Raw genomic sequence first — 22,807 nt, 5'->3', positions numbered from 1 at the left:
TGGGTTATAAAAATACATGTAGATATACAAAACAGATTAAATCAAGGTGAGGAACTAGAAAAACATCTACTTACATGTGGGTGAGATTCCTAAGAGGTTTAAACATCTTTTGTTGGATATTTGATATTTCAATTCCTTCCAAGCTGCTAAAATATCAAATTAACAATGAAAGTAAATAGCATATGTTATACATGGTATTATAAAAATGATAAAATAAAAACAATTACATAAAGTACTTCAAATTAACATTTATTCTGAATAGAATGTGCCATCCTAGGAACTCTCCCAATTTCTCTTCTGTTTGATTCTGTTATTTTTAAACACATTTCTTTCCTACTTGATTAAAACCAAAACAAAACTGCACAGGTCATGGTGCAATGCTTTGTACATAATAACCATTAGTTGCTGCAGTCCACTCCAACTCACAACGACTTTATGTATGACACAGTGAAACATTTTCTGGTCTAATGACACCATATAATCTTTGATATGTTTGAACTCATTGTTGTGCCATCTCATTGAACATTTTCCTCATTTTCACTGACTCTGCCAAACATGATGATGTTCTTCTCTAGAAATTGATATTTCCTGACGACATATTCAAACTAAGCAATAAAAGTCTTGCCATTTTCACTTTTTAGGAGCATTCTAGTTATATTTTGTCTATGACTTATTTGTTTGTTCTTTTGGCAGTATTCTTCACCAATTTAAAGATTCAAATGCATAGATTTATCTTCTGTTTTCTTGGTTTCATTGTCCAGATTTTGCATGTCTGTGAAGAAATTGCAAAGATCATGGCTCTGGTCAGGTGCATCTTAGTTGCCAAAGTGACTTATTTTGCTTTTAAAATGTTAAAGAGATTTTTACCAGTAGATTTGCCCAGTGCAATGCATTATTTGATTTCTTGACTGCTACTTCCATGGACAAGGAGCTCTGGTAGCATAGTGGTTACTAATCATACTGTAAACCTTAAGGTCAGCAGTTCAAAACTACCAGCTGCTCCGTGGGAGAAAGATGATCCTTTCTGCTCCCATAAAGATTTACAGCCTTGGAAACCCTGTACAGGGTCACTATGAGTCGGAACTGACTCGGCGGCACTTAACAACAACAGCAACAACTTCCATGGATATTGATCCAAGTTGAATGAAACTAGTGGTAATTTAGAAAATTTCTCCTTTTATTATAATGTTGCTCATCAGTTGTGAGGCTTTTCATGTTTAAGCTGCAGTCTTTTCCCTCTGTCATTAAGTGGTTAAGGTGGTCTTCTTAAGCAATGTTGTGTTATTTGCATACCAAGGTTATTAACGTGTCTTCTTCCAATCCTGATGTCCTAACATATAACTACTTAATAAATATTTGTATAATGAAGAAACATTATATTTTGCATGATGCTAAGAGTAAGCTTAGATGACACCTAACAACAACAATGAGGAGGTTTCAAAAGTTCATGGAAAATGGAATGAAGAGATAATGGATTTTTCCCACAAACTTTTTTAAGTCCCCTTGTACAATTATTGTTGTTGTTAAGTGCAACTGAGGCAGTTATGACTTTTAGTAGCCATGTATAGGGCTTTCTAGGAGCAGCTGATGAGTTTGAACTGCCAACCTTGTGGCTCAAACCGACCTAGTGGTCCAGTGCTTATCCTACATGCTACCCTTTGAATTTTTCTATGATTAAAAATAATGAAGTTTTTTCTAATGAAAGCCATTTAATTGATATTTAATTGATAGAATACTTAAATTGAAAGAATGAATACTTAAAAAAAAAAAGAAATTCTTATAATTAGTAGAACTTTTATGATTTGCATCATTTAAACTATTCTATCTTAGGTTAAGGATGTTTATAATTTATTGTTCTCTAGGAGTCCTGGTGTGGCACTGTGGGTAAATGTGCCAGACTGCAAAGCTGTTTGAACTGCAAGGTCGGTGGCTCAAGCTCACCAGCTGCTCCTCGGAAACCTATACAGGGTTGCTATCAGTTGGAATCTACTCAACAGCACTTAACAACAACAACAGGAGAAAGATGAGACTTTCTGCTCCCGTAAAGATTTACAGCCTTGGAAACCCTATACAGGGTTACCACAAGTCCAAACTGACTGCACAACAACCACCACTACCACCATAGTCTAGGGTTAGGTACTTTATGCTAATTGAAGAGTGAATATGCAAAATGCCTTCAGAGGATCTAAGAGAGCAAACCAATGTAAGCTCCTGGTGACACATAGCAAATTGTAAAATGAACCTCCATTACTTAATTTTTAGTTTATAAGTACATAAAATAAAAAGAACAGCGGTTTGCTTTTCTTTAAGTCCAGCAAGCATTTATCTTGGGAAGAAAATTTGTCCTGGGAAGTTTCTGATTTGAAAGAGCTCATAAAAGTGAATGGAATACAAATAGAAATCTTTCAACAACCTGAGGCAGCACTGGAGGCACTCACTCATCTGTACTAAGAAGTTTGCAAGACAGCTACCTGGCCAACTGATTGGAAAAGATCCATATGTGTACCCATTGCAGAAACCATCGGACAATATATTAATATTACATGCAAGTAAAATTTTGCTAAAGATAATACAAAAACAGCTGGAACAGTACATTGACGGAGACCTTCCAGAGGTTCAAGCTGGATTCAGAAGACGTGCAATGAGGGATATCATTGCTGACAGCAGATGAATCTTGGCTGAAAGCAGAGAATACCAGAAAGATGTTTACCTGTGCTTTATTGACTATGCAAAGACTTTCGATTGTGTTGATCATGACAAACTATGGACAACATTGTGGACAATGGATAATCTGGAACACTTGATTGTGCTCACGAGGAACCTGTACACAGAGCAAGAGGCAGTTGCTTGAACAGAAGAAAGGAACACTGAATGGGTTAAAAATAGGAAAAGTGTGCATTAGGAATGTATTCTTTCACCATACTTATTCAATCTGTGTGCTGAGCAAATACTCCCCTAAACTGGATTATATGAAGAAGAAGGTGGCATCAGGATCAGAGGAAGACTCATTAACAGTCTGTGATATGCAGATGATACAACTTTTCAGCAGATGATGCTGAAAGCGAAGAGGACTTAAGATACTTACTGATGAAGATCAAAGACCACAGCCTTGCACCTCGGTATAAATAAAATAAAAATCCTCACCACTGGACCAATAAACAACATCAAGATAATTGGAGGAAAGATTGACGTTTCAGAGACTTCATTTTGCTCGAATAAACTATCAACACTCATAGAATTAGCAGTCAAGAAATCAAATGACAAATCTGCAGCACAAGATCTTTTTAAAGTGTTGAAGAGCAAAGATGTCAGTTTGAGGACTAAGGTGCGCCTGACCAAGGCATTTTCAATAACCTCATATGCATATGAAAGTTCAAGAGCATAGAAAAATTGATGCATTTGAGTTAGGGTGTTTTAGGAGACTATTAAAAGTACCATGGACTGCCAAAAGAACAAGCAACTCTGGTTGGAAGAAGTACAGCCAGCTGCTCCTTGGAAGCCATGTTGCTGAGACTTCGTCTCTCAAAATTCAGACATATTATCAGGAGAGACCAGTCCCTGGAGAAAGATATCATGCTTGATAAAGTGGTGGGTCAGAGAAAACGAGGAAGACCCCTAATGAGATGGATTGGCACAGTGGCAACAACAATGGGCTCAAGTGTAGCAATGCTTGTTAGGTTGGCACATGACTGGGCAATGTTTTGCTCTGTTATGCATAGGGTCACTATGATTCAGAACCAACTCAATGGCACCTAACAACATCAACAACAATAAATAAAAATTAGTGGTTTGTATTTTTTAAAAAACAACAAAATCATCGTTATTGAGTTGATTTCAACTCATAGAGACCCTATAGGACAGAGTAGAATTACCCCTTAACATTTCAAAGACTGTAATCTTTATGGAAAAAGGAGCTCTGGTACCGTAGTGGTTACGAATCGGGCTGCGAGCCACAAGGTCAGCAGTTCAAAACTACCAGCTGTTCCGTGGGAGAAAGATGAGGCTTTCTGCTCCCGTAAAGATTTACAGCCTCGGAAACCCTATGCAGGGTCGCTATGAGTCGGAACCAACTCCATGGCACACAACAACAACAACAACAACAACAACAACAATCTTTATGGAAGCAGACTACCACACCTTGTTCCCATGGAGCAGCTAGTTTGGTTATCAGCTGAGTGCTTAGTCACTGAAACACCATGACTCCTCATTAGCATTTAGAAAACGATTAGTTACAAGAATTCCTCCTTAGGTATATACTTACAGAGACTTGAGTTTGACAAGATAGTCAAATTGGTTTTCTTCAATTTTCTGGATTGGGTTATAGGAAAGATTCCTGTTTGTTTGTTTTTTTTTTTTTTTCAAAAAAAGATTGACAATGGGTCGTTAGAAATTAGAAGTTGCCTGAATGAAGAGAAAGTGTATTTGTTGACTTTGGGTTATTTCTTTTAAAAACTTCCAACAAAGTATAGTAATAGCACTTGTCTCATGGATCTGATTAAACATTTATATGAGTTATGGATGGAACAAAGCAGTGCTGGCTCTTAGTAAGTACTCTATGATTGTACATGTGAAAGAGCTAAGATGACATGAGTATGAAGGGAGAGATGTTAAAAGAACTTCCACCAGACAAGTGCAGGGTACCCAAAGAGAAGTCACATCTACTTCACATTTTGCCTGAAACCAGATGTGATTTAAATAAAATAAAAAGAATATTAGTTAGCCAACATTTGAATCGATAGAATCACACCTAATTTATTTTATTTTTTTTAAGAATAAAGTTCAAAACAAGGAGTGACATACTGCACTCGTGATTTGTGAGGCATGTAAAAAGTAAAAGTAAAAGTCATAGATCAGAGTGACAATACAATTGAATTTAAGGGAAGAAAATTTCAGAATCTTTGACAAGAACATTGATTAAAGGGAACTTGCCAGGGTGAGTTTTCTTTTTAAGAAATTGATTGTAGATTCAACTGTTTGCTAGGTGGGGGATAAAAGGAGTTGCAGGCGAGGAGACGACTACAGAAAGAAGAAAAGAGAGGAAGGATGACAATGAAAAATGAATTGTACACAAGAAATGAAGTCGAGAAATTGGTATCAGACTTACAATTGCGAAAGCGCCTTCAGATCTTTAAATACATGTGGTGGAAGATTTTCAATCTCGTTGTTTCCTAAATCCCTAGGGAAATAATTGCAAATCTGTCATATTATTTTCTAAAGACATTATGCATTGTTTTGAAAATCATTAGTAAGCCATTATACAATTTTCTAATAACACTATTGGTGAGTTATACTCTCTTCTTTCCGTCTGTCTTGGAATAGGAATATACTTTGGGGGTCTTAAATATTTTATTTTACTTAGGTTTATTATGATTATTAAGCATGGATGATTTCATGTGCAACTTACTCAAAGCTGGTATACACAGGATATAATATACTCCTAATGACAAAATACTTTTTATACAGGTCAGGCTGCCTAACCTAGTGTGATTTTGTAGCCTAGTTGTAAGATTTTTTTGAGAGTAGCAGTTCTTTAAGCATATCAACAACTCTGTGAGAAAGGCCTTCAATTTTTCTAAACAATATAAACTTTCTATGGGTTTGAAGCTATACACTTTTGATCTCTTTAAAGGAATCAAGAAATACTAGCTGAAACCTAACTACCCACTCCACACATGTCTGAATTCAGTTAGTTACTTCAGAGCCAGGTAGGAGAATATACCCATTTGTTACACAAACAAAATTGTTTATATGAGTCATAGTTAGATTATTTAAAAGAGAAGAATAATTTTAGATTGAGTTTTTTTTTAAGCTTTTATTGTGAATTGAGTGATAGTTTTCATAGCAGAACATTGGTTTTGCATTAAACTAATTGTATTTTGTTCATTGCAATAATTACCATCCCCTTCATGCACCATAGGTTAACAGTATTTGAGTCTATTCTTGTTTTTTTTTTTGTGTGTGTGTGTACACGAAAACACTCAGGAATATATAATTATTTAAATAACCAAAAGGCACATTTGAAAGCCAGCCTCCTGCTCGCCAGCACACAGCCTTTCTCTTTACATGAGTCTAGAGTCCTCAGCTGCTCGATCTCTCTATGCCATCATCTCTGCCTCCATCTCTGGTGTCACTGCTTCTCTGGTTAGGATCCCATTTTCCACTCATACTCTTCTCTCTTGCTGGTGCTAGGGTCCTCTGTTTCTGGAATGTTTAAGATTAACTACTCCCCCCTTTTTGTTATACAACTTCTACCTTTCCACTTGTGACAATCGCAATTAGTCATGATAATAATTACTCACTACTGAATCAAAAGAATCCTATCCCTATCTCTTTTCACCAGAACCATCTAAACAAGATGAAAGCTGTTCAGTAGGGTTTCTACCTTTCTCCCCTTGCTCTGGAACTAAACTACCTCTTGAAAAATTGTAAACCAGTCACTTCATGCCTTTAAATCCCTCCCAGTTTAGGTAGCCAATTAGATTAAGCTTTGAAAACTAAAAATGAGTGATGGATAAAATATGATATTACAAACAACTTTCCTGTAGATGTTGTATTTTAATATTTGATTCTTGAAGCTAATTTAATGCTATTTTCATATTCGTAGGAAATTTGTCTAGGAAGATACATTGTTTTCATTTGGCCATAAGAGGAATCTTTCTAAAATTTTATCCTCTTCTTAAAATCCTTCCATAGCTCACTGTCACTCACAGATTAAATCAGAACTGGTTAGTGAGGCACAAACAGTCTTTAAGTACCTATCTTACCACTGTGTATCTTTTAAACACCATTTCCTAAAGCTTTTGACTTAGTCAAGATGAGCTTACCTGAACGCATCTCCATGCGTTTACATGGATTCTACCCTCTGGTTATAATAACATTTGTTTCTTGACTTTCTAGCGAACTCCTATATATCCTTCAAGATCTGCTCACATGTTGTTCCTTTGTGAGACCTCTTATGTTCAGGGAGGTTACATGGTTTCTCCTCTGTTCTCCCATGTACTTCTTTTGTATACTTCTATTTAGCATATATGACGTATAGCACATAATCGTATAACATTTTACTAAAGTTGTTCCTGTACACATGTAACTAGCTTAGTTTTTTACTAAATATTCCTTCTATTTCCAATTGTTGTTGGTATTATTAGGTACCATCGAGTCGGTACTGACTCATAGTGACCCTATGCACAACAGAATGAAACACTGCCTGGTCCTGGGTCAACCTCACAATTGTTGACATGCTTGATCCCATTGATGCTGCCACTTTGCCAATCCATCTCACTGCGGGTCTTCCTCTTTTTCTCTGATCCTCCACCTTACCAATCATGATACCCTTCCTCAGAAACTGGTCCCCCTTGACAATATGTCCGAAGTATGAGAGACGAAGTTTGGTCATCTTGGCCTCCAAGGAGCACTCTGACTGCACTTCTTCCAAAACAGATCTGTTTGTTCTTTTGGTAGCCCATGGTACTTTGAATATTCTCCTGAAACACATAACTCAAAAGCATCAATTTGTCTATGGTCTTCCTTATTCACTGTCCAGCTTTCGCATGCATATGAGGTTATTGAAAATACCATGACTTGGGTGAGGAACACCTTAGTCCTCAAGCTGATATCTTTGCTGTTCAACACTTTAAAAAGGTCGTCTGAAGCAGATTTGCCCAATGCAATATGTTGTTTGATTTCTTGACTGCTGCTTTCATGAGTGTTGATGGTTGATTATTGAAAACTTATTTGTTCTCATTAATTATACTGGTGAGATCAAATCCTTTCTTAAAGGTCCATTGCCTTTGTTTTTTAAATCTAGACCTATCTATTAAAAGCCATCCTCTTTGAATACATACCATTTTTTATCCTTGAAAAGTTTATTTGTTCAGACTTGTGTTTATCATGGAGTCCTGGTATGTTGCTGTAGGATAAGCACTCTACCACAATATCAGTTTGAACCACAAGGTCAGAGGTTCAAACTCACCAGCTGCTCCTAGGAAACTCTATATAGGGTCAGTATGAGTCTGAAATGACTTTACGGAACTTATCAAAAATAAGTGTCTAATATGGGATTTAATTGGCTTTGGTGTTGTGTTGTTAGGTGCCATTGAGTTGGTTTCAACTTATAGCAACCCTGTGTATAAGAGAACTACTTGAACAAGCATCATGATGTTCTTCTCCAGGGAATGTTCTCCCCTGATAACATGCCCAAAGTATGTGAGACAAAGTCTCACTATGTTGTCTTCTAAGGAGCATTCTGGCTATATGTTTTCCAACAGATTTGCTTATTCTTCTTTCAGCCCATGATATAGTCTTCAACACATCATAACTTAAAGCCACCAATTATTCTCTGGTCTTCCTTATTCATTATCCAGCTCTTGCTTACATATGAAGAGATTAAAAATACCATGGCTTAAGTCAGGCACAACTTTGTCCTCAAAGTTACACTTTAAAGACTTTAAAGAGGTTTTTTTGCAGCAGATGTGCCCAATGTAATACAGAATTTTATTTCTTAACTGTTGATTCCTTGGATGTTGATTATGCTTCCAAGTAAAATGAATTCCTTGGCAACTTCAATCTCTTCTCTGTTTATCATAATGTTGCTTATTTCTCCAGTTGTGAGAATTTTTGCTTTTTTTATTTATGTTGAAAGGTACTCTGGTGGCACTGTGGGTTAGGTCTTGGGCTACTAACTGCAAGGTCACAGTTCAAACCAGATTTTCCATTGGAGAAAGATGAAATGATCTGTTCCCTTAAACATTTACAGTCTCAGAAACCCTATATAGGCTTGCTATAAATAAGAATTGCCTCAATGACAGTGGGTAATTTATGTTGAGGTATAGTCCATACTGAAGACTTTAATCTTGATCTTCATCATTAAATGTTTCAAATCCTCTTCACTTTCAACAAGCAAAGTAGTACTGTCTGCATATCACAGGTTGTTAATGAATCTTCCTCCAATCATGATGTCACATTCTTCATATAGTCCAGTTTCTCAGATGATTTGCTCAGCATACAGATTGAATATGTATAGTGAAAGGATATCACCAACATGCATACCTTTCCTGATTTTAAACTAGTTAGGATCCATACAATCAAATGCTTTTCTATAGTCAATGAAATACAGGCAAACATCTTTCTGTTATTTTCTAGTTTCAGCTAGGATTCATCTCATTGAATATTCTCTTTTGAATAGAGCTTGAATTCTGACAGTTCCCTGGTTTGATGTACTGCTGCAAATGTTGAATTATTTTCAGCAAAATTTTAGTTGCATGTGATATTAACCATTCAATGATTTCTGCATTCTTGTGGAACACATTTCTTAGGATTATAGATAAATGTGTGGTTCTCTTTCAGTCAGTTGACCAGGAAGCTGCCACCCAAATCTCTTGTCATAGATGATTTTACTGAAACATCTTACTTGATATTTCAGGAGGCTTGTTTTTCATCAATGACTCAGTCCAACTTGGGCTTCTCCCTTTAATACTATTAGTTCTTGATAACATTCTATATCCCGAAATGATTGAACATTGACCAATTCTTTTTGGTACAGTGACTGTGTATTCTTTTAATCTTCTAGTGATGCTTCTTGCATCATTCAATACTTTGTTCATAGAATCCTTCAGTATTGCAACTAGAGGTTTGAATATTTTCTACAGTTTTTTTCAGGTTGAGAAATTTGGAGCATTTTCTTCCCTTTTGATTTCTTAGCTCCAGATTCTTGCACATTTCATTATAATACTTTGTCTTCTTAACAAATTATTCCTTTCACTTTAGCTATTCTATTCTATGTTTAACAGCAATTTTATATTGTTGAAAAAAGGTATTTGCAATGAATGTCTTTGGTCTTGCAAAAATGTATCAGCACCAAGGCCATATTTTTCAACTGATGAGCCTTTGTTTTTGTCCCCTTAGCTTCCTCATTCCAATTACCATATCAATACATCTTGATTTTATATTTGATCAATTTTAGACTTTAGAAGTTGGCCAAATCTTTAATTGTTTCAACTTTAGCATTAGTGGTTTGTGTGTAAATTTGAATAATAGTCATATTACCTGGTTTTCCTTGGAGGTGTATGAATATTACGCTATTATGGACAGCATTGTATTTCAGAACAGATCTTGACTTGTTCTTTTAATGATGAATGGGATGCTATTACTCTTCAATTTGTTGTTCCCAGCATATAGTTATCTGATTTGAAATAGACCAAACCAGTCCATGTCAGCTCACTAATGTCTAAGATGTATTGATTTTTATGTACTTCATTTCATTTTTGAGGACTTCCAATTTTCCTGGATTCAATCTGATTTGATTACTAATAGATGTTTGCAGCTCTTTCTTCTCATTTTGTGTCATGCACCATCATCAGATGAAGGCCCCACAAGCTCTGCTTCAGGCATGGGAAATGTCTGATCCATGGGCCATATACGACATGTGAAATAATTTGGTCCTGCCCTGCCAAGGCAACTGAAGTTCCAACTATCACATTAGGGTGGAGTTAATTAAATGTTTGACCAAATATAGCAGGCTAATTTTTACATTGATAATTAGTATGGTTAAACAGGGTCGCTAAGGGTCGGAACCGACTCAACGGCACTTAACAACAACAACAACAACAAATGAATGATGTTATAAATATCCAAATTGCCCTGGGAAGAAAAAAGGTTCCCCTCCTCTGACTACATTATAAAGATTGAGTTTACTTTGAGGAGGCAGACCTCCCACAGTTGTATTTTGAGTGTCTTCCAACCTGAGATGATCATCTTTTGGCATTATATCAAATAATATTCAGCTGCTATTCATAAGGTTTACAGTGGCTAATTTTTCGTAAGTGAACTGCCTGTTTCTTCTCCCTAGTTTGTTTTAGTTTAGAACATCTGCCAAAAATCTGTCCACTATGAGTGACCCTGTTGGTATTTGAAATACCAATGGCATAGCCTCCAGCATTATAGCACATGTAAGTCACCAAACAGTATAACAAACAGACAGATGAATGGTAGATGCTTTTTTTTTTTTTTTATAAATCTTTTCTTTTACCATATTAGCAATTTATTTATATTCCATGTTCACAGCTGATTACTGATACTCATAAAATCTGCACCTTTCGGTCACCTAGGTCAGAATGTAGAGGAATTGTCATTTGATATTCAGATAGTGACTTCAAGTTGGATAAAACTAGGGAAAGTATGGATCCCTTGAGAAACTCATGTTTTGTGACTGGACCATACTTTTGGATCACCTCTCCCTACTAGTGAGAACAAAGTAACTTCATATTTATTGATGATATAATTGTCACATACCAGGAGCTATTGCCACAAAGGAGTAGCTGGGTATTACAAATAATTAAGCTACTAACCAAAAAGTTTTAGGCCTGAGTCTACCCAGAAGCACCTCAGAAGAAAGTCGAGGAGATCTACTTCAAAACAACCAGCCATTGAAAACACCAAGGAGCAAAGTTCTACTCTGACACATGTGTTGGAGTTGACTTGTTGGCAAATGTTCTTTTTTGTTGTTGCTGTTGTCACAAACTGCTTGGTTCTAATCTCTATGGATATTTTTCTGTGGGTGTGGATTTTTTGTTTTTGTTGTTGTTTAGTGCTGTTGAGTCAGTTCCAACACATAGCAACCCTGTATAGTGTTTCTGAGGAGCAGCTGGTGAACTTGAACCACCAACCTTGCAGTTCAAATGGCTTTGCAGTCTGATGCATTAACCCACAGCACCACACCAGGACTGCCTACCAAAAAGTGTTTCAGGCTAAAATCCTTATGGAAAAAAATATTGAGGTTTCAATGGTCAGAGGAGAACTTTTGTTCTTTAATTTTTTTGACGATATTTTTAATAAATCAGTGCTTCGCATACAGGTTGCCCAAACATATGGCTTGATCCACATCTCAGAATCTTTGCAGAGAACACAAAATCAAACTAGTTTCTAGTCAAACTTTACCAAAAACCCAATTGGAGACTAATAATGAAAATGTAAAAATTGCCTGAAAAATATGCTCGCCATCCCTTGTTCACTATATATTTTATTCTAGCAGTTCTTATTGTTGTTAGAGACTGAGTTACTTTTGACTCATAGTGAAACACTACCCGATCCTGCACCATCTTCACAACGGTTATGTTCAGTCCATTGTTGTTGTTATTGTGTTAATCCATCCCGTTGGGAGTCTTCCTCTTTTTTTCACTGACTTTCCACTTTTCCAAGAATGATGCCCTTCTCTAGGGATTGGTCCCTTCTGATAACATGTTCAAAGTACATGAGACGAAGTCTCAACATCCTCGTTTTTAAGAAATTATGTTACAAAAAGGATACTATAAAAATAGCTGTTTGAATGGTCTCTTCTATTATTAAGGGGAGGATATGGAGTCCTGGTGTGGCACTGTAGGATAAGCATTGGGCCACAAGTTTGGTTTGAATGCAAAGTTATTGGTTCAAACTCATCAGCTGCTCCACAGAAACCCCACACAGGGTTGCTATGAGTCAGAATAAATTCGAAGGCACTTAACAACAACAACAATTACTCATGACAGTTTCTGATTTCCATAAGGATTTAGAGAAGAGATTATCCTTTTGTTTCAGAATCATTCAGGTGGTTCCTTTTTATCTTGTTGTTGTTAAGTGTCATTGAGTCAGTTCCTACTCATAGTGAACCTGTGTACAACAGAACGATAGACTCCCTGGTCCTGTGCTATTCTCACAATTGCTGCTATGCTTGATACCATTGTTGCTGCCACTGTACCAATCCATCTCATTGGGGGTCTTCTTTTTCTGTCTCTCCATCAAGTACATCAAGAAGCATGATGTACTTCTTGAGGGACTGGACCCTTCTGAAGTGTGAGAGACAGTCTGATCATCTTGGCTAAGGAGGATTCTGGTTGTACACAGATTTGTTTGTTCTTCTGAGAGTCCATGGTACTTCTAATACTCTTCTCCAACACCATGACTCAAATGCATCAATTCTTTACAGTCTTCCTTATTCTCTATCCAACTTCCATATGCATATGAGTCTATTGATAATATCATTGTTTGGGTCAGGTGCACTTAGTACTTAAACTGGTATCTTTGTTCTTTAACACTTTAAAGAGGTCTTATGTAGCATGGAGCTCTGGTAGTGTAGTGGCTACGAATCAGGCTGCCAAGCGCAAGGTCAGCAGTTCAAAACTACCACCTGCTCCATGGGAGAAAGATGAGGCTTTCTGTTCCCATAAAGCTTTACAGCCTTGGAAACCCTGTTCAGGGTTGCTATGGGTCGGAACCGACTCGACAGCACTTAACAACTTAACAACAATGTAGCATATTTTCTTCATATCATACGTTATTTGATTTCTTGACTGCTGCCTCTATGAGTGTTGATGGTGGATCCAAGCACAATGAAGTCTTGGACAACTTTGGTCTTTTCTCCATTTATCATAATGTTATTTATTGATCCAGATGTGTGGATTTTTGTTTTCTTTACATTGAGGTGCAACGTATACAGAAGGCTGTAGTCTTTGATCTTCATCAGTATTTTAAGTCCTTTTTGCTTTCAGCAAGCAGGGGTGTATCATCTTCATATCACAAGCTGTTAATGAGCTTTCTTCCAATCCTGATGACATGTTCTTCTTTATATAATCCCATTTCTCAGATTATTTGCTCAGCATACATATTGGATAAGTATGATGAAAGAATGCAACCGTGGAGCACATCTTTCCTGATTTTAAACCATTCAGTGCCCCCAGTTCTGTTTGATCAACTGCCTCTTGGTTTATGTACAGGTTCTTCATGAGTACATATAAATGTTCCAGAATACTCATTTTCTTTAGTGTTGTCCATAACTTGTCACATCCATACAGTTGAAAACCTTTCCATAGCCAATAAATCAATGATTCGTCATCTCTGAATTCTAAGGTTCTAAGGTTCTAAGGCATTCTCATGGCTTAGTGGTTACGAATCAGGCTGCTAACCTCAGGGTCAGCAGTTCAAAACTACCAGCTGTTCCACAGGTGAAAGATGAGGCTTTCTGCTCCTGTGAAGATTTACAGCCTCAGAAACCCTGTGCAGGGTCACTATGAGTTGGAACTGAATCCACAGCACATAACAACAACAATAACAACTATCAGTAGGACAGACTGGAGTAGGATGCATTTTATATATTAAATATACTATGCCTCTGTTATTTTACTTAGTTGCTGATGCTAAATGCCATCAAGTCAGTTTTAACTCATAGCAACCTTGTATAGGGTTTCCAAAGAGCAGAGTTGGGTTTGAATTGCTTACCTTGTGGATTGCAGTCCACTGCTGGTCCTAGAAAGGCCACACAGAAGTTGACTTTACTTCCCTCAAATTTGTTTCCTTTACCATATTTCCCTCAAATATTTATAATTTTATTTTATTTATATCTTTATAAGCTATCTGGAAATCTTTTTAGCCTAAAACCACCAGTTGTCATCAAGCCAATTCTGACTCAAGGTGGCATCAGCCAAGGATGACAAAAATAATGCTTGATAAAATAAGGATAATATTTCTTAAATGTATAAAAAGCTTATTATCTGCATAATAAATATGAAAAAAGTAATAAAGCAAAAAATCTACATGATAAATATTTAATAAAACTTACAATTCATCTAGTTTCTGGAGAGATGTAAAAGTATTTTCATGTATGTGATTAATTTTATTTTTCCGCATTATCCTGAAATTGTAAAAACACAAAACAAAACAAAAAAAGACACATTGTGACTTCTTGAGGTAATTGATACTTCTTGAGTTATTAGTTGTTAAGTGCTGTTGTTTTTAAATGCTGTTCAGTTGGTTCTGACTCATAGCTATCTTGTATATGGTTTCCAAGGAGCAGCTGGTGAGTTTGAACCTCTGACCTTATGGTTCAAACTGACCTTGCAGTCCAGTGCTTTATCCTGCAGCGCCACACCAGGACTTCCAGGAAAAGATTAACAGTCTTCCAAAACAGAGATAATTATATACACTGTACTTTTCACAACAAGATACGTTGGAGTAATATGAGAAATGATCCAAGTTAATTTTAATCTTTTATTTCCCCAATCATAAAATGATGATAAAAATAAAATATAATTCAAACTGTTAAGTTCATAGGGTAAAACTTTGCAATGGAAAGAGTGAAACCACAATTCTTGCAAATGTAGACTGAATCATGAATATCATGACTGGGGCTCTTTAGAGTCTCCTTTTTAGTCAGCGTAGCACATGTCTGTCTAACAAAATACCATACATGCCATAACATGCATAGTCATTAGATGTGATTTAATAATTTTTGGTGGTGCTCCCTGAAGAATTCCAGTCTAAGTTGGACCAATTCAGAACATCTCCAGTTTGGGAAGTGGCATCAGACTGTGAATTTTGACAGTATGATTCATTTCTGTCCTAGTACGAAGGATTAACTCGTACAATAGTTTAAATGGGTTTCCACTTTAAATATTTTGTGACATGCCTAGAAGTTGACCTTGTCCCATCTTTAAGTACTTAATTTATCTCAACAATCTAAAACATTACGACCTCCCTTCAATGTCCTTTTATCAAAAAAATCCACACACCTGGCAAGAGGAAACCCACAAATGATTTCTTTCTGTCTGTCTCTCTCTCTCTCTCTCTTTTTTTTTTTTTTGCCTAAGATGAAAAATGTACTCAACATTATTTTTATTACAAAATAACACCTGCTCATGGTAACAAAACAAAACAAAAAAAACAAAGCTGAACAACAATTCATATCACATGTTGTTGTTGTTGTTAAGTGCTGTAGAGTCGATGCCGACCCATAGCGACCCTGTGTTTATATCACATGTTGTTGTTGTTGGAAGTGCCATTGAGTAGGTTCTGATTCAATGGCGACCCTGTATAGGGTTTCCAAGGAGCTACTGGTGAGCTTGAACCACTGACCTTGCAGTTCAAATGGCTTTGCAGTCTGGCGAGGGCATAAAACAAAAGACACTAATTCTTACACCAAAGTTTTCAATCTTCCAAAAACAAACTACTATTAAGTTACTTATGTATTGCTCCTGAAATTTATGTACCTAATGGAGCTCTAGTAGCGTAGTGGTTACGAATCAGGCTGCTAACCACAAGGTCAACAGTTCGAAACTACCAGCCGCTCCGTGGGAGAAAGAGGAGGCATTCTGCTCCCGTAAAGATTTACAGCCTCGTAAACCCTGTTCAGGGTCGCTATGGGTCTGAACCGACTGGAGGGCACTTAACAACAACAACATTTAAAGATATTTAAATATGTGCAGAAATACAAAATTTTTTTATACAAAGATTTCCTTAAAAATAAATAGAAATAGGAAACAATGAAATTCTAATTTTTTTCAGATTATCTATTTGATCTGTGTCTTTTAGGCACATTTTGACTTGAAGTCTGAGCTTTTTTTTTTTTTTTTTTTTTAACATTTCAAGATGTTTGTTATTTCAATAGTCTTCACATGGACAGTTCAGAGAAATTAACTCTATTCATCATGCTGCTCAACCATTTCATGAGCTCTTTTGCATGACTAATAGAAAGCACTCTGTATCTGAAAGTTTCTGAACTCTCTTAGCAGAAGGATTCCAATTTGTCAATAACTTGAACCCAATAAAATGGAGAAGGAGCATATTGGAGCAAATATATTGTCATAGCTGTGGTAATTACCGCATTGCTTATACACAGCTGACCTATGTACTCTAGAATGATGGTTTTCAAACATTTTCCAAGACAACCCACAGTAGAAGATTCATTTCACATCAAGACATACAATACACACACCTATAATTCCCAATATTCATGAAACAATATTTATTTGCACTGCAATTTGGTATTTTTGTACTCAATTCAATTCTATTCAGTTAAAAAAACGCTAGTCGGGACATACTAAATTGCTGTTGCTACATTACTTTCATCCGTCATTTGTGCGTTACAACCCACAGTTGCAAACCACAATAAAACATTGTTCTGGGAAAATAAACAGGAATGAAGCAGTTGTATTTTATACTGAAGGGGGTCCCAGTTTTCTTCGCTTTCATGGAAGAAACAATGTGCATTTAAAACGTGCCAGCAAAGCATAAGGGCAAATTACACTCAATAACACTCTAAGGTTTATACCAGTTTTCACAATTTTGTTTCCAGAATTTTGAGAATTCTGCAGCACTTTTTAAAATGTTGGTTATGATTTTTCATAATTATTAAGAAACCAATGCTTACAGTAATAATTTGCAAAAGGTAAATGCATTTAAAGACTAGCACTTTAATTTGGTGGTGGTTATGTGCCATGGAGTCTGTTCCGACTCACAGTGACCCTGTGCAGGGTTTCCGAGGCTGTAAATCTCGGAGCAGAAAGCCTCATCTTTCTCCCGCGGAAGGGCTGGTAGTTTCGAACTGCTGACCCTGAGATTAGCAGCCCCATTCGTAACCACTATGCTACTTCTCAAATTTAGGTCCAAGGACAGATGCTTAATCTCTGATGAGAATGTTTTCCCATTAAAGTGAGTCTCAATTATTAGAGTGCCATTGTAATAATTCATGTATTTGTGAATCTGTGCTTTCACTTGGTTTGAACTTCAGCAATTTTGACCATGTACATCACTTTCTAAAAACTTCAAGTTGAGAGTAAATATTTACCAGAATTGTTATGCATGTTTATGCTAGTGTCCACATGAATGACTCATTTTGTTTAGAAAGATATTACATTACTTAAAAAGGATAAAACATTACTTACAAAACAGTTAAACTACTGCAGGAAATAAAAGTCAAATTTCTTAAATTATGGATATGATTGCCTTCAAAGTCCCTGAAACAGAAACAAAGCAGAGATTATTTTAATCACAAGCAAAAATCACTGATTCTCCATTTTACCAAGTTCAGAATGATTTGCCTTTCTAACATCTTTTTAAATACATAGTTTACTTAATATAGGTTTTCATTTGCAACCATTTATATTAGCTGAAATAGTATACATATTTAATGTGCCCTTTTCTGTCATTATAGTAAAAATATTGTAAAACCTATCTGTATCATGTGTTTATGTAGATATATATATATTATCTTGAAAACTGTGAAGAGAGTAAGAAGTCAAATTGAAAATCTTTATGATGGCAAATACCCATTTTGTTAATAGTATTTATGACCTGAATTTAATATTAACTATATTAAACATTTGGTTGGTGTCCTGGTATGGCACTGCAGGATAAGCACTGGCCTGCAAGGTCCTTTGAATCACAAGGTCGGTGGTTCAAACTCATCAGTTGCTCCTTAGACACCCTATATAGTGACACTATGAGTTGGATCCTACTGGATGGCACTTAACAACAACAACAACAATAAACATTTGGTCAAAGTTACATTTCCCTAAGTAGTATGATTTCCTGTTGCTATAGCTTAAAGTTGATTTTATTTTGTTGCAGATATTGCTATTGCCATAAACAATATGGCAATATTGTTCCACCTCACCACACTTCTCAGAGAAAAGTCTCCATAATCTTTGTAACTGGGTAAACTCTTGTTTGCTTTAAGTTATATTAAATCCTAAAGTTCAACTAGAGGGAGACAAACAGTTTTCTCAATTTCTTGTTGCTGTTGAGTAGGTTCTGACTCATAGCGACCCTGTATATAATTTCCAAAGAGTGACTGGAGGTTTGGATAGACAAGCTTGTGGTTAGCAGTCCAGTGTCTATCCTACATCACCACACCAGGACTCCATTTTCAGTTTATTGCTTTTGTTAGGCGCTGTCAAGTTGGTACAGAGTCATAGAGACCTTATGCACCACAGAACGAAATGCTGCCCAATCCTGTGCCAACCTCACAATCGTTGCTATGCTTGAGCCGTTGCTACTGTCACTGTGCCATTCCATTTCATTAGGGGTCTTCCTCTTTTTCACTCACCCTCCACTTTACCAAGAATGATGTCTTTCTCCAGGGACTGGTCCCTTCTGATAATATGTCTGAAGTATGTGAAACAAAGTCTGGCCATTCTGGCTTCTAAGGTGCATTCTGGTTGTGTTTCTTTCAATACAGACTTGTTTGTCCTTCTGGTAGTTCATGATACTTTAAATATTCTCCACCAATACCATAACTCAAAAGCATCAATTATTTTATGGTCTTCCTTATTCACTGTCCAGCTTTCGCATGCATATGAGGTTATTGAAAATACCATGGCTTGGGTGAGGCTCACTTTAGTCCTCAAAATGACATCTCTGCTCTTCAACAATTTAAAGAGGTCTTGTGTTCCATGAGTGTTGATGGTTGATCTGAGTAAAATGAAGTCCTTGATAGCTTCAATCTTTTCTCCATTTATCTTGATGTTATTTATTAGTCCAGTTGTGTGGATTTTTGTCTTTACAAAAATACTGAAGAATGTGGTCTTTGATCTTTATCAGTGAGTACTTTAAGTCCTCTTCTCTTTTAGCAAGCAAGGGTGTATGTATCATTTTGCATATTGCAGGTTGTTAATGAGTCTTCCAATCCTGATGCCACACTATTCTTCATATAATCCAGTTTAGGGCATTATTTGCTCAGCATACAGATTGAATAAGTATGATGAAAGCTACAACCCTGGCACACACCTTTCCTAATTTTAAACCATTCAATGTCCCCTTGTTCTGTTCAAATGACTGCTTCATGGTCTATTCACAGGTTCCTCATGAGCACAATTAAGTGTTCTGAAATACGAATTCTCCGCAATGTTTTCCACAGCTTGCCATGATCCACACAGTTGAAAGCTTCTCTGACAACAGCAATGACATCCCTTGTTCCACGCTTTCATCTGAATCCAGCTTGAAACTGAAAGTTGCCTGTCAATGTACTGTTACAGTCATTTTTGAATTATCTGTAGCAAAATTTTACTTGCATGTGATATTAATGATATAGTTCAGTGGTTTCTGCATTTTGTTGGGTCACCTCTCTTTGAAATGGGCACAGATATGGACCTCTGCCAGTCAGTTCTCCAGATAGTTGTCTTCCTGATTTCTTGGCATAGATGAGAGCCTCCAATGCTGCATCAGTTTATTGAAGGACTTCAATTTGTGTTTCCATCAATTTGTGGAGCCTTGTTATTTGCTAATGTTTTCAGTGCACCTTGGACTTCTTTATTCATTGACTCTTGATCATATACTACCTCTTGAAATAGCTGGACAGCAACCATTTCTTTTTAGGTTTAGGGAGTTGCATATTGTGGCCCAACTTGAGCTCCTCTGCCATGTGACACTATGCCACCAAACAGTCTTGTCTGAGCACCAAGATTTGAGATCAGATTTATGTTTTATTGTATCTTTTTTTAAAAAAATCATGAAGTTAATTTAAAAAAAATTATTTTTTTACAATTTAAAAATTTTTGGTGATTACCCAGCCAAACACTATTTCATTGATTTCTACAAGTGCAACTCAGTGACACTAATTACATTCTTCAAGTTGTGAAAACTTTCTTGTCATCTTTTTCCAAATTGTTCTGCCACCATTGACTTAACCTCACTGTCCTCTGAATTTCTTATCTAACCTTTCTAGTTGCTGTTGTAAATCTGATGTCACACAATGCTCAAGGAAGACAGACTTTACTTACTAAATGAACTATTTTCTGGATTAAAGAAGATACAAACTTAATCTTTTATTTCCTTTCTTCCCTTATCTGATTAATAGGTTAAGTTATTGGAGGTTTGTGGGGCAGTAGCAGAAAGCTACCAGAGGTATTGGGGGGTACACCTGCTAAAGTATACCTCTTAATATATAAGGACCAACTGCTTAAATCTGCCAGATACAGCCCAACACACTTATGTTACTGGTCATCACATAATAGAAAGTTATTCAGGAGTTATTGTGACTGAAATACATGAGTTGAAGTGTGATACAGGTACTTAAATCTGCATGGTGAACATTGTTTTTGTTAGTAAGTCCTGTTGAGTAGGTTCTGAATCATAGCAATCCTGCATAGGGTCTGTGGGTTTGAACCAATGACTTTAAGGTTAGGAGTCCAGTGCTTATCTTACAGCACCACACTAGGACTCCAAGATAAACATGTTGTTGTTGTTAAGTGTCTTTGAGTCAGTTCTAACTTACAGACACCCTGCATAGGATTTCTGAAGCTTTTAAAATTCTTTGCAGGAGCAGAAAACCTCATCTTTCTCCCATGAAACAGAAGAGGGACTCAAACCAAGGACCTTCCGATTCTCACTCCAGTGCTTATCGTATGGAGCAACTGTGCTCCCAAGGTAAACATTTATTGTTGTTGTTAGGTGCCATCGAGTTGGTACTGACTCAAAGCGACCTTATGCACAGCAGAATAAAACACTGCCTGATCCTGGGCCAACCTCACTACTGTTGCCACGCTTGAGTCCATCGATGCTGCCACTTGGCAAATCCATCTTATTGGGGGTCTTCCTCTTTTTCTCTGACCCTCCACCTTACCAAACATGATATCCTTCTGCTGACAATATGTCTGAAGCATAAGAGACAAAGTTTGGCCATCTTGGCCTCCAAGGAGCCCTCCAAGGAGCCCTCTGGCTGTACTTCTTCCAAAATTTATTGGTTCTTTTGGTAGCCCATGGCACTTTCAATATTCTCCTCCAACACCATAACTCAAAATCATCTATTCTTCTACAGTCATCCTTATTCACTGTCCAGTTTTCACATTCATATGAGGTTATTGAAAATACCATGGCTTGGGTTGGACGCACCTTAGTCCTCAAGCTGACATCTTTGCTCTTCAACACTTTAAAAAGGTCTTGTGCAGCAGATTTGCCTAATGCAATACGTCGTTTGATCTCTTGACTGCTGCTTCCCTGAGTGTTGATAGTTGATCCAAGAAGAATGAAGTCCTTGACAACTTCAATCTTTTCTCCATTGATAAGAATATTGTTTATTGGTCCAGTGGTGAGGATTTTTGTTTTCTTTACATTGAGATGCAATCCATACCGAAGGCTGTGCTCAAGGTAAACATAGGTAGCATTAATAGAATAGCTTATACTCTGTTGGTAAGACTACCTTTAGAATAGTCAGTCCTATTTTGAGTTGTTGTTGTTGTTAAGTGCCAAGTCCATTAAAAAAGTTGTTAAGTAACATCCAATAGAATGTATGCTGCCAATGGCAGAGACTGGCTGCTTTGTTTATTTTATTGTTGTTACCATGAATCTACCACTAGGTGGTGATGTTCTCTTTGTTTTTGCTGTTAAGTGCCTTCCAGTGGGTTCGGACACAGAGCCACCTTGTATAGCATTTCCTAGGAGCAGCTGATGAACTTGAATCACCAACCTTGTGGTTCAAACTGATTTTGTAGTCCAGTGCATTAATCCACAGAGCCACACCAGGACTCCTTTAAAGCCTAACAAATTCCGTTTAAGGTGAATTGCTGTTTTTGGGTAGCTTCTCATGTGATCACTATTACTTTTATTTTTCTGCTAATCTAGCCAAACCGTTTAAGGTAGTATTCATTTACTAATTTGTAAAACAAAAAAATCATTAGGAAGAACAGATGTAGGCACAATTAGGGGATTTTGAATAATTTAATTTAACATCGAATTGAATTTAACCACGAGTTATAAATTTGCTCTGAATTGAGTGAAAGTTTACAGGGCAGACCATCAGTTTTACATTCAACAAACCATGCACCTTGTCTCATTGCAATGATTATAATCCCCTCCTTGTACCATCAGTTAACAGTATTGTTGCGGACCGTGTAAGACTGGTCAGAGGTTCAAGGCCCTATAGGCCCGAGTGTAACAAATGAAGCCACTTGGCAGTTAATAGCAAATTGTTTTTCATCAAATTGTTTAGTCATATTTATTTAATTCCAAACATGAGCCCTGGATGTCCACAGAGAAATGCAATATTCCCCTAAGTTTCTAAGGTCAAGAT

General features: G+C 36.7%; 1 protein-coding gene across 1 annotated transcript in view; it reads right to left on the bottom strand.

Moving 5' to 3' along the window:
- RXFP1 (relaxin/insulin-like family peptide receptor 1) overlaps window positions 1-22,807 on the bottom strand; it is a 100,677-nt gene that overhangs the window by 24,053 nt on the left and 53,817 nt on the right. Inside the window, exons 9-13 of the mRNA XM_006867936.1 lie at window positions 17,685-17,756; window positions 14,585-14,656; window positions 5,105-5,176; window positions 4,262-4,333; window positions 75-146 (exon numbers count right to left, since the gene is read on the bottom strand). Coding sequence (XP_006867998.1) covers window positions 75-146; window positions 4,262-4,333; window positions 5,105-5,176; window positions 14,585-14,656; window positions 17,685-17,756 — 360 coding nt within the window. The remainder of the gene's footprint in view (window positions 1-74; window positions 147-4,261; window positions 4,334-5,104; window positions 5,177-14,584; window positions 14,657-17,684; window positions 17,757-22,807) is intronic.

Source organism: Chrysochloris asiatica, unplaced genomic scaffold (assembly GCF_000296735.1).
Source record: "Chrysochloris asiatica unplaced genomic scaffold, ChrAsi1.0 scaffold00112, whole genome shotgun sequence".
Classification (NCBI taxonomy): Eukaryota; Metazoa; Chordata; class Mammalia; order Afrosoricida; family Chrysochloridae; genus Chrysochloris; species Chrysochloris asiatica.
The sequence above is the reverse complement of the archived record's forward strand: the minus strand, read 5'-3'. Positions and strand labels throughout refer to the sequence as shown.